Consider the following 13,953-nt stretch of genomic DNA (forward strand, 5'->3'; position numbering starts at 1 on the left):
ACTTTGCAAGGTAGCAAGGCTGTCTTTGCCAACTGTTTTGGCAAAGGAGTAAGGACACTGCAAGGTACATAGTATGCAATGTGTCCATTGATAATTCAGGCAAGGCAAAGTGGTTGTTATTTTTATTCTCCTATATCTTCAGTGTGAGACTAACATTAATTTTCTAATAGAGGTGGCTTTTTTTTTTCCCTGCCAAAATATTTTTTTATCCATTTGTAAGGCTTTATGACAACATAGGTAATCTAACTTTAGGGGATATTTGAGGCAATTTCAATGCAATCTGTACCTTCTTTTGTAACGTGCAAGTTTCAGAAACTCACTCTGTTTTGTTTAGCACTAACAGAGAAGTCCATCTGTTTTGGTGGCTTCTTCTAATACAATAGTTCTGAACAGTGGTTTGGTTTTAGGAATTTACAGTGAAACTGTTTATCCAATAGCACACATTATCTCTTCACTCTGCATGCACACACAGTGAGTTTGGCACTTAGTAAAACTGGAGGAAACATAGCATTTTTTTTCCTTATATTTATGCCAAACGTATGTTACACACAGGTGACAGCAAAGAGGCTGCTGGGAACACAGTCATATATATGCAATTAACCATTATGTAGATTCTGATAATCTTCTAACAATCAACATTTGGGGAAAATTTAAGAAAAGATCTTTAAATAATTTACAGCTTTTGTGAACATAATGTAGACATGTACAAAGCCTTGAATGCATGCCTACAAAAACCTTCCTTCTGCACAACCTTACCGTCAAGAGTAAGGTCAATGATGACAAAAAAAAAAAAAAAGTAACAATAATAAAGAAAAATGTACTTGGAGCTCTATATTGTTAGGTAGCTCTAATTCTTTAGCTTCTTTTGTGATGTTCAGGCTTTATTCCATTCATCCTGGTCTCTGGCTGTTTATTCTGGTAGTTGTCAGGGAGATGGACAGGATCTGAACCAGGAACACAGTAACCTCCAAACAGTGTCCAACCTCAGATCATTTACTACAGTATCCTCTCTCAAAAAGTAGCCAATAGCAGGCATTTCAAAGTAAGGCATAGGAAACCTTACAAAAGTAAAATGAAAAAAAAAAAAGTCTAAAAACCATTTTCCTCTTAGCCTTAATTAGCTTAACCTCTAAAGCAGGACTTTGGAGATTAAAAAAATGTTTTGGAAGATATCTATTATAAATGTTCTAACATTGTGCTTTCATATAACCCCATAAGATTTATGACATTTTACAAACATGCAAGTTGTATTTCCCATAAAGGACTGCCCCATGTCAATGAACTGTCTGGTGTGACAGGACATGTCACCCAAAAGGTATACACATTTGTTATGCCTTCATTTCTCTGCGTAATCTGGCCACTTGGTTCTATTAACAGAACTTGAGTGTCTCTATGCCCTAGGTGTTGGGCAGTTGTTAATTTTGAGTTGTGATTTTTGTTTAAACATATTAATACCACTCTGCCTCAGTACTTCTGCTCCTGCAAAACTGCATGGATTTACCAGCTTTCTAAAAAGGCAGGATGTAGCTATATCACTAACTGCTTTCCTGAATCTTCAGCTTTGAACTCTCTAGCTTCCCCATCCTCTGAAACTCTTTGCTTTCTCATAAAGGCAAGTGGAATGGGAAACTTCAGTTAATTTCTCTCACTCAGGCTTTGTATTACCATATAATAGTTGAATTAATCCAAATACCAGTTAACATTTTCCCCACTAGTAATATATTAAAAAGAAAGATCTCTATATTAAGCATACAAACCTCTGCTTATTCCAGGCCATTCTATACTAATAACAGCTAAACAAGCCAATGTAAATTATTCCCTGACAGTATCAGACACTCTAGCCATCATTGCCCCACTAAGTGGTCTGGTGTTTGAATTATAAAGATTTTTCCATCCACTTTTGGGAGCCCTGCCTCCTGGTAAAGTGAGAAATAGGCAGCATGCCTGCTTTGCAGAGCTTTAGTCCTGGGGTAGGTGTGCAAAAGGATAGAGGACTGTTGTTCCCACCCCTTCCCAGGCACAAACACTCATCTGCATGGCAGCCTGGGTGCTCATGCCCTGCCTTCACCCTTGCACTTTCCCCTAACCACGGCCCCGTGCACAGAGCCCACACAGCAGAAAATGGGGATGGACTACATGCACCTTCTAGACCGTAGGGTACAGAGAAGCCTGAGCACAAAATTCAACATGGTACCTATTTGTCCTCAGACATGACAGCAGAAGCATTCTTCCTTTTCAGTATCTTCTTCTGTCCTTTTCACAGTGAATTTCTGCAAAGAATACAGGTATGTTTGAGGCATGCACTGTATCATCTTAATGTCATTCACAAGATTTAGTATTGGACTTGAACCCAGATCTAAAATCTGGATTTGCATTATCTCCCCCCCTGAAGGTTGGGGTATTGGCATCAGTGGGTTTGATTTCTGCTCTTAGAAAACATGGGCCCAGGTCCCAGATTTGTAGAGAAATCTCTTTCAAATTTTTCAGCCCAGCAGTGAATGAGGAGAGGAGTGGGACCAGAGTTTGGATTTGAGTTCAATGCTCTTATGAAGTATTTCACTCCTGACTTACTTGTCATTATCACAGCATGCAATACAACTTTTTTATTCAAGCAAAGGGAGGTGTGATTTTCTGAAGCTGCATGCAGTAAACTGATTGCTTTTAATTAGATGCGAGTGAACATGCAGCCCTGTAGTCCAGATAACGCTGTACGACAAACAGTGCATGCAACATTATTCTAATTCAATCCAGTGCATAACTAAACACATGCATTCGAGTAGTGAAGACTCATTACACTATAACAGATTAAACAATAAGCATAAAAACATATTAGAGGAATTGCAAATATTACATGTGTTGCAAAAGTATTTTACCTTTTTCTCTTTAATATATAAAAAGACTGTGGGCACTAAAAGCCTGGCCACAAAACCTCAAGGGCCAAACAGCACCTTTCCATGATGATGAGAGTAGATTTCAGATGAACTTAGGACCACTTGCCACCTGCAGTTAGCTGAGCAGTCTTGCTTGCTAGTCCTCCTTTTCCTCCTCTGTTTTGAAAATTAAATGCTTCTGTTCATCTTGCTGTTCAAGAATGTCATCTTGACCTCACGTGTTACAAGAATTGTGACCATATAATTAATGATGCACCATGTGGATTCGTCTGGCTTTTATTTTTCATTATGCATAGCTGCTGACCCTCGGCTTGGACCCCATCCATTTATTTGCTCAAAAATTCACATGACATTATATTCTTTATACAAAAGAAAAAATGCAGTACAACTGGTTAATACTACTCTAGTTGTCCTGTAGTGAAATAATCTTGAAACTTCAAATGTGAAATAATAGAAGGAAAATTCTCTTATAAATTGTACATAGCTGTTCATTTTTTCCCACATCATAACCAAAATTAGGATAACAATACCTTTTGTCAGGCACCACCAAAGTTGTTAAATCTTATGAAGAGTATCACAAGTGAAAGTATTTGTTTGCTGCTTTCACACAAAGATAAATGTATTGCTACAAGTTTAACATTTCAATTCACAAAAAAATGTAAAAGAGAAACAAAGCCAAATCATAGGTCAAGTATAACGGCATTAGATGGCACAGGTTGGTAATTATTGTCATTATCCTCATGACTATGACAAGAAAGAAAAGACCTCTGGCCAGATTGTCAACACATCAGCTTTGATCCAGTTCCTGGAGTTGAAATCACAATTTTTCATTTGTCAGAATGGTCCATACCTGCACACTGACATATATGCTTTCCTAATGTGTTAGCCATAAAGGTTGGAATTGTCAAAGCCATCCAATTTATCTGGACAACCTTTTCGTATTAGCTTCCTATGTAATATGGGTATTTAATTCACTAGATAACTGGAAATAGTAACCAAATTTTTAAGTAATTTCTACATAACACAGGCACCCTTTACGAAGCACTAATTCACTTAATCGCACAGTTGTTTGGGACTGGGATGAGGATCTACAAAATAACATCCGAAGTTTGCAGCAGTGTCAGAGACTACAAAACTTATCCACCCCATGACTGAGCCACAGATTTTTTCTTCTATGAAATGGTGATGCTCCTCTTCCCTTGGGGATTTGTTCCTGCTCAGGTCCAGCAGAAGGATAAACTGACCATAACCAGAAGACAGGAGAAAAAAAAAGAAAAAAAAATGTAGGAGCTTTGCAATATGGAAAAAAAGGAAAGGCAGGAAAGCAAGTAGGTGTAGGGATGTGATGCTCTGCTAGAAATGGAGTGACTGTTTTGTATGTGTCAAGTGCAACGCATGTCTATTAGGAAAATATATATCCAGACCTCCACACTGATCAGATACCTTGGTTCATCTTTTCTAAATGGCTTTTATGCTATTTAGTGAATACTGCATGATAACAGAAGTAATAGTGGCCCAACACAGATCAGTTTCTTCTATGACTGGTTTTACAAAGTCTTGGAAAAAGATAGTATTATAACAGACAGTTGTGATATAGGCTTATATCCACATGGGAACTTGTGCCTGTAATATCAGAATATCATCAGTACTAATTCAGTAGATACCTTAAGGCCTATATTATGCTTCTTAATGCACATGAGCAAGCTAATCAGCAAATGTGAGTTTAAATCATTCCTTAATAAAAAATAGGCTTGCATGTGAAATGTTAATTGATGAAGTATAGCACAGACTGCTTCCTGTGTGTACTTAAAACTTAAGACATGGAATGAGGATTTTTGGATGAATTAATGAAATGCAGATTAAGTTGCTAGATCCGGATTCCAATTCCAACTCCTACTTTAAAATAAGTTTTAGATCAGGAACTACATGATCAGAATAATGAGTTAGTAAGTCCTCATTATTTTATGATAAATGGAAAACTGAAAATGCAAAATAACAAGCGAAACAGGAAAATATGTCTTCCTGCTTGAAAAAAATATCCTATGTTCTAGATGTCATTAGGGAAGATGAGCCAAGAAAATGTCCAGCATGTAGACAAATATGCTGTAACATAACAGAAAAAATGTGATTCCAAGTCTGTTTCACAGTAAAAGCCAAAAAACATTTTGTATTGAAAGAACTGTAAGACAGATACTTTGTGCAGATCCTACTGCTTTAGATCACCAAATATGTTCGCATATTAAAGGTAGAGTTGTGCCTCTAAGTTAGATAATAAGAAAGGTGCATTGCTATTCCAATGAAAACATAAAGTGCAAGAGATTGTGTAGATAAAAAAAAAAAAAAAAGGAAGAAAGAAAGAAAACTCAATTCAGTCTACCTTCAGATAAATAATACAAAACCAAAAGGTATCACAACTGTTTCATAAGCCAGTATCATTCAGCTTGCAGTTGGTAATAACAGATGTGCCATCTGCATTGGAACTACAAGTCTGCCTGGACATGAAAGCATTTTTAAAAGTTACTGCTGTGAATACTGTAGAAATGTATGCTAGGAGTTTAAAACAACAAAATAGGAAAATACTCAGATGCCTCCACAGACTACGTTGTCTGAAATACAGAATTCTATCATTTACCTGTCCATGTACTTCTATGCCCCTCATCAACACAACATCCTGACAAATAAATGATTAACATTTTTGGAGGACCCACAGTGCCCCCTTCAAAGCTGATATATGCAAGTGTAACTCAAAGTCAATGCATGTAGTTCATGAGAATTGCATCCAAGCCTAAAAATAAGTATTTTTTTGTTCACATTTAATAAAGGAAATATTTATCTGTCTATAGTACAAAAATGTTTTATGATAGACTATTAGTGACAGTAAGACATCTTAAAGAGCTGAAATTCAACAGTTGTTTCAATTCATATCATTTTATGTGCGTTTCTTTGAAAGGGATTGCTGCCAGAATGTGTCTATGGCCATTTGAAACTGTGGTCTCCACTCACTAGAAGACACCAACACCATGTGGTGTTGATGGGGGGGATGGGGACAGGAGGATTTGATGGGGAGAGAGGATCCTTAAACTTCACGGGAACTGTATTGGTATTAGGTGAGATATTTCCCTGTAAAAGCAAAATAAAACGCAGACTTAAGGTATCCAAATATATTTAGTATGTATTTTTGCTATTTTTCTGACCTTTCCTCTTTGGGGACGCAATTCAGAATTGACTTTAAAAAAATTCTTGTACAAAGTCTTACCTTGTAATCTGTGTTCTCGTATTGAAGTCAAGAGATCTCATTGAGCGTAAGACTTCTATACACCCCAAGTACTGTAAGGAAAAAAAAAAAAACAGTTGAAAAAAATATTATAATAATTCTTGAGTTTTAGGAGAAAATGCTCATTGAAAGACATTGTACAATTTTTATTTTTACGTTTGTTTTATCCTAACTGTCAGGTAGGTTTTTATCATTATGTACTTGTACATCACAGATTTCTTCCATAAACATTTTATTTCATTTAAATCTCAAGTTTGGTTCAACTTATTTTTTATGTTTAATCTAATCTGTGTAATACCTTGTTCATGATTTGTTGATGGGATTTTTAATTTTCCCCTGTCTTAACTGTTCAATATTATATGTAAAGTTAGTCAAACTAAAAATAATATTAATGAAAAAGGAAGTGTGTTGAAGCAAATCCATCTAGCATTGATTAGTGGAAAAATCCAGGGACAGATGGAATTTAACATTTTCATTAATGACACTGATAGGAAAATCCTAAGAAAATACGTTAATACCAAATGCCGGAAAATGTCTTCAACAGAGGCCTCTCTTCAAGAGAGGGTGGACATGAGTGTTGGCTAATGGTCAGAAAAAGGCCAGACAGATTGTCCCAGATATCTGCCCTGTATCTCTGTGAAAAAGAGGAAGTAGGGTTAGAAACTATGTTAAAATGTAATGTGAATCTTCTGGACTTGCTTCCAAAAGCAGGCATTATTTGCATCTGCTAAAACTTACTTGCAGCTGCAGCTCTCGCCAGGTATTTGTATTGTGGCTTTGTACAAACCAGCTCATGAAGGGCATATCTGACAGCAGTATCTTAGTATGAATGTTAAGCACTCAGCCACTCACCTGACTTTTGAAAATTAGGGGAAACTGGGATGATTCTTTAGATAATGAACCTGGTAATGTTATTTTAGCACTGTGTTTTTATCAGCAAAATATTTATTTGCAGTGTAATGAAATCTAAAACTGGTGCAAAAATCAAGAAGACCAGCATTCTGTGTCTGTTTTTTCACTGAAAAAAACGATCTGTTGATTATCAGGATCTTTACCAGTGTTTTTTCTATAGAAAAATGTATATCTCAAAGTGTTTACAAACGAAGGAAATTTCTTGGTTTCAGAAGTACATTATTATTTCACTAATTTCTATCGAATGTTATTGTCATTATAACAGTGAATAATATAAACTAAAATATAAAGTTACTCTTATTCATTAAAATGCTCAAATTTGGATTATAGTAGCCCATAGTTTCTGGGAAGGTGTTTTTCAAGATCAATTTCCTGGACTTTTTTTTTTTTTTCAGAATTCTCCTGCAATTTTATCTTAGATTTTTGAATAGTTTGTAAAATCATCAGAGAAATTATGTTATTATAGAGATCCTGGCACACGGAGCTTTCAAAATAAAGGTCGTACTTTCAAGATTTTTAGATTATCAGCACTCTTCTACTCTTCTATCAGTACAAGATTAGGTAACCCCATGTATCTTATTACAAGTAGATTCCTTTTTAAATACACTTCTGCCTGAGTACTAAAAGCATCCAGAACAACATTTTCATTCTCTGATGCAAGAAGTTAAGGCATTAACTCATTTTTTAAGTATCTCAGAGGGTGATTAAATTTTCTTGGAGATGAAGTTAATTAAGCATCAATTGAGATTCTCAGATGAACTCAGTTAAGTTATGCCAATATATAGCAATGGAAGATGTTTTCCTCTACTCTTTGCATCATTTTATTTTAGTGCTATGATGCTTTTATAGATAATTTTTCCAAATATTTATGTCATATGAGATATTTTTACTATGAAATATGCAGTAAAGTGGTATAACTATTCAAAGGCATGCCAATGATTGTTTGTTACTGAAATACTTGGTTTCCATTATCTCTTCAACACATTCATTTAGACTGCTCGATACTAAAAGACTTTTGGATTGCACTTGTTCCTTCACTGGTCTATATTTGCCACAGGTTTCTTAAAGCTAGATAATAGTGCAATTTTGAGAACTGGGCTAACATTTTAAAAGCAAACTCTGAAAGGTAGTTTGACAAGTACATGCAGGCGTGCAAATAAATACACAAACACGTGTGCATACACATATCGAAGTAAACACACAAGTAATTAGACAAATACCCATAAACATACTTAGAAGGCGTGCATTTAGACTCCTTTGAGTCATACTACCTGATCTGCATTAACAAAAGTAGAGACAAAACCAGACTGAAGGAAAGTCAAATGGAAAAATTATCCTGTACTTGTTTTATGTATAGCATGAAGACAGCTGAACACAACATAGTAAGGCTTGCAGTATTCCTGACTGATAAGGCAAAGATGGCAATTGATTTTCTGGGATAAAAGATGTGAACACTTAATCACCACGGCATGTTTTCAAGTAATGAAATTACTATAAAAACTGACATTCAAAAGGTCCAAAGGCCAACTACAGGGACATATAACTCACCTACTGCTATGCTTCAATTATTCCCCAAGACCAACACTGCTCTCTAAAAATATCCATTTGAAGTACATCCTGACAAGGATCCACAGAAAGGAGACATACAACCAAGATAGCAAGTAAATAAATTATTCATTTATTTCAACAAATATATATCCTGATTAAAAAGAAATGCTATCTTTTGCTTTAGGCATTCCATGAAACATTTAAAATATCATTATAAAACAGTCTACTTCTAAAAAAGCTCTTCTTCACCCAACAATTAATATATATTCTAATCAGTCAGCTACTGTGCACTATGATATTTATGAACTCCCATTATCATCCTCCCTCTCATTGCTCAGGAAATAAGCACACCAAGATGCAGCCCACCTTGAAGTAGGAAAATTTGGGACTACCAGTTCCAAGCTCTCTCAAATAATGTTCTACCTTCTGTCTTCTTTTTCATATCTGAATGAGGTTCAGGGTTGCCTACCTTCACTGGATGGTACTGTGCCCTGCGGATACATCTTTCAGATGAATGAATGCCTTCCCACTCAGAGGTTTTAGACTCATAGCCAACACCTTGTGTTCTAATTGGCATCTTGCAGGAGACTGATATGAATCTGAAAGAACAGTGTCATGTACTCCTGGGATCATGTCTCTTACTGTGTGAGGTTCCAAAATCTTGAAATCTTGAGTAGTCTTTTTTTTTTTTTTTTTTTCCAGGTAAATATCATACTTTCCAGATTTCTAGTTCATCACATAGATGAAGATTTCTTCCATATTCCCTAAAGTATGTCTGTCTTCTCTATGACTCAGTCAGAAAATTCTTGTTTAACAACTGAAAATTTTTACGGTATCCAGTGTCAGAAAGGATATCAAGTTCTCTCACCATGTGTCAGAAACAGACCGTTCTACAAATTAGGGTTGAATGCATTCATGTGTGTGAAGCAAAGAGGAAAGGTAAGTGTGGGTAGTCACCATCACAGTTGCCTTTTTCCCCTCAAACACAAAAACCTTGCTCAGTGTTCTGTAACACCATTCAAAACACCAAGTTACTGGAAGAAATCTTCCTCTCTGAGTCAGAAGCTAGTAGCAGCAACAGCAGCAAACATTTTTATAAAAATGTGACAAGATGTAGCCACCTACGGCACTGCAGTAGTCCAGCCTGGGAGGAATGAATGCTCGAATGTCAGGTGCACAGGCAGTACCTACTAGCAAAGAAATTTCTGCCCAAAACATGGGTAGCAGGAAGATACACCCATCACCCACTCTCAGACAAAAGAAGGACATGTAATCCCTGAGTCTAAACTAATGGAGTATCATTAGCTCACCAAAACAGCATGGTTATTCACAATAAATTAAGACAGACAGGTTTTAATCTGTGCAACCAGCTGCCTGTCATAAATCTGAGTGGCTCACAGCACTGCAGATTGCACCTGCAATATACAGAGCATCGTGCAAGTTATATAAGAGATAACATGGTTACATCAGCAAACAGACATGCACTTGGTGTAGTTTGCCATAAATTATCCGGTGCCTTCAAATACTGATGTATCCAAAATCAGCTCTAGCATTGCATAAGTGTTGATAATAGCCTGGGTGCTCAAAGAAAAATGGAAGTAGCATCCTGTGATTCTGAGTGGTGTATATGGATCTAATTTTTGAAAACAGAAAGCCCTGAACCATATTGTAAGGTACACTGTAATAAGTCAGACAATTCAGTTCAAGTTTTTCACCCTCAGGCTTAGCCTGTGTTTTTATTTAGGAAGTATGCAAAAGTGAACATCTTTTTACTTGCCACATCTGTTCCTCATGTGTATTTAGAGTCATATCCCTACACTTTCATTGTTCATTATTTCTTTCTTCCTTTCCTTCCTTCTTTCTCTCTGTCTCTCCTTCCTTCCTTCCTTCCTTCCTTCCTTCCTTCCTTCCTTCCTTCCTTCCTTCCTTCCTTCCTTCCTTCCTTCCTTCCTTCTTTTTATTCTTGTTAGGCAAGGAGCTAGTCTACAATTATGAGATGCCAAAATATAAATTGCCAGTTAATATGAATTGACTATTGTTAGTTAAGTCCACTCAAGGACTCCCGTATTTCAAAACAAGAGCTTTTATTTCAAGTTCAAATTATTTTTTTTCTAACACAACAAGCATTTATTTCTGCATTGAAATGGCAGTTCATCCTAATTTCAGGCATTGTCATTAACAGCCCAAGGGGTTGGGTAAAGAGCACTAAGAGTTCCATAATGTTCCGTAATACTTACAACTTCTTTGTGAGCTTGCTGTCTACCCTAAACACCAAATTCTTCATGTCTAGATACACCCTAACAAGAAGGGTATCATACAAAAATTGTAACAAATTGTAACTTGTTTTCAATATAATAAACTTGTCTACATGTAACTTAGAACCCAATCAGATATCCATACTGTTGATATCAATATCGATGAATGAAAAAGAGAAAACCAAAACAAAACAAAAGCAACCCAAATCCAAGCCAGAGAGTGCAGGTTTAACTATGAGTATCTTACAAAATGAGTTTTTCTCTCTGGCAAATGAATGAGGAAGAATTAACCAGAACCCTTGTAATATCACATTATACCACTTTCTAAGCTTAACTGAATTTGCAGTGCCCACTTACTAAACCACTTAAGTGAAGAAAAAAGAAAAAAAAAAGAAAAAGAAAAGAAAAGAAAAAGGAACTGCAATCAGGTGTTCCCATTAATAAAATTAGCTAAGTAAAAGAAAACTAATAAAAAGTGCCAAAAATACTTCATAATCTTTTAAAAGTTTGCTTTAACTTAACATTGATTATCTTGAATATCTTAATGGTTTGAGTGAGACATCCACCACAAATTACTTACTCAGTTAATCAACACAAAAAGAAAAGATAGCTTATCATAAATGTATTTGCTCCTCCATTTCATAATGAGATTGTACCTTAGTTGTATGTACATTGAGAAGCTACATAATACATATATACATAATACAGCTACATAATAGCAGTAAATCTGTTAATTTTGTGAAGACAGTGGAATCTTAGAAACACAGAAGCATTGTAACTTCATTAAAATGTTGAAATTTTAATAATAATAAAAAAAAGTGAGAAAACAATAGTTTTCTGAAATACTTCAGGGACATCTGGCAATAATAAAATCCTTGGTAAAATCTATAAAATAGCCCCCTGATTGTCCTGTCTTTTGGGTACCACATATTACCCATCCACTAACAAAGGCAGTGAGAAGTCATTGAAGTCACCTGGGTCTACTAATATTGTAGCAATAGAGTCCTTGCTATTTTTTAATGCAAATCGGATACAGAGTTCTACCTGGAATTTGAAATACGTAATTAGCCGTTCAGTTACACATAGCAAAATGGCACACAGCAGGAGGACATTTCCTTCCACATCTACATGAGGAAAGTTAACTGCTCAACATTCTTGCAGACAAATCTATCCTTACTCAGGCAGTCTGTATAAGGAGGACATAAAGCATTCAATGCCAATAGTTGGGCACATTTTGTGCATGTGATGTGGTGTTCACTCCCCTGCATGAGGCTAGTGCATCGGATTTCTGTGGGACACACAAAGGTCTGGAGGCACTGCTCTGCATCCAAATAGCTGTGGTTGTCCTCTTTTTAATATGAAATACTGGTTCTTCATCCCGATCATAAAAAATGGCTCATGCATAAAAAAGTGGTCTCCCTCCCTTCTTTACTTTACGATAACTCCAAACCACCTGGTCTCTTATTGGGAACACAAAATTAAAAGAAGGAATGACGGAGAGTGTGCTATGTAGCAGTGAGGACGCATTGCAAGTCCACAAAACCAATAAAGCTCTTCAGGAGTTTCCTCATAAGAACAGTTACTTTTAACTGCATTCATTTGCTATATGATTAGTCTGTAACCACAGCTAATGCTGACAGGTATTTGCAGTTCTTATGTATGTTTGGGTAAAATATTTTTTTCTTACATAATGATATAAAATATGATGTGCTTACACAGCAGCTTAAAAAGCCTAAATCCTCTTGCCAGTTAGCAGAAAGACTTTCAGACCCATCTAAAGCAGGTAAATGGTTCATTTAGTTAGGTTAAGTAGGTCTTGAATTCACATCGAATAAAAGGACCACTTTAGAAATATGGGTATTGGGAAGACATCTCTACACAGCACAGGCTGAAGCTGTGCCATACATGCTCCATCAGTACAGTAGACAAGAGTTAGCATATGAGCTGATATCATGATCAGTTGTGAGTACTGAACACTGTGGGAAGCTCCCAAGGCTGAATTTACACTTGAAAACTTTTAAATACAGAATTAACACATTTATGCTGAAAAGGAGTATATATAAAGGGAATTCATACACGTGATGATAGAGGCTCAGACACTGATCTGGAACCTAGACCATTGTGGGAGCTCGTTAAATCTTGCTGGACTCAAGGGTCAGCTATTGCACTGCAGCTTTGGACCTGCTTTGAACCTAAACCAAAACAAGACACACACAGAAGTTTAGGGACGTTTTTCTCCATATCACCAAAAAAGTTAGCATTTTCTAAAAACCTGCACTCTAAATGTGAAACTTTTTTTTCTTTTATTTATTTATTTGTTTGTTTTTAACCTTAGCACGTTTTAAGAGGCTGTTTGCGAAACCGCAGGTAAACCTTCTCCTGCTTGTAAGCAAAGAATGGGTGTGTGCTGTCCTGCCACCACTGTACCCCAGTTCTGGCACCGTGGATATCTGCAGGACACCCCTTTTTTGCAGGTCCTGCTGATTAGGCAAAGTGCTAACTGTGGAAAAGGGGCTGCCTTTGGCAAACATGGGCTAACATCTCCTGAGCAGATAGCAGCACAGTGAGAATAAGGGCTCAGCATACACGCAGCCATTCAGAGTTGTGTCAGAGTACCTAGATATTTTAAGCAGAAGGATAGAATAGAAGATTAGCTCTGTGACATTTCTAATGTAGGGTGAGTTACAATATTAGAAAAAGCTGTGGGCAGAAGGAAGACTGGATATTCAGAGAGAAATAAATTTATATGAGCAGCAGTCAGAGAGCTTCGAGTCAGCTGTTAGAGATTTCAGTTTCTCTGGTAGTTTGGGATAAAAATATTTGCCTTTAAATGTTCTACTTAGCTATCAAGTAAAATGATATCAAAATCTTACATAACATGAATGTTATCCTGCACATGCATGTTATAAAGTAACATAAAATATTTTTACAGTCCATTCTTTGAAATTTCATCAGTCTTCTGTCTAAAAAATATACTCTTGGCTACACAAAGAAGTATGCACATTTTTCAGAGATTTCTGCTACATACACACTTTCTGAATACCCAAACTAATCCTCTCCAGCAATTATGTCC

The 13,953-nt window shown here is 36.3% G+C and overlaps 1 protein-coding gene across 1 annotated transcript in view; it reads right to left on the reverse strand.

Moving 5' to 3' along the window:
• The window catches only part of SHC3 (SHC adaptor protein 3), a 69,348-nt gene that overhangs the window by 36,923 nt on the left and 18,472 nt on the right, over nucleotides 1-13,953 (reverse strand). The window contains exon 2 of the mRNA XM_080574727.1: nucleotides 6,148-6,218. Coding sequence (XP_080430853.1) covers nucleotides 6,148-6,218 — 71 coding nt within the window. The remainder of the gene's footprint in view (nucleotides 1-6,147; nucleotides 6,219-13,953) is intronic.

The sequence above is a fragment of the Anser brachyrhynchus genome (genome assembly GCF_964034855.1).
Source record: "Anser brachyrhynchus genome assembly, chromosome: Z".
Classification (NCBI taxonomy): Eukaryota; Metazoa; Chordata; class Aves; order Anseriformes; family Anatidae; genus Anser; species Anser brachyrhynchus.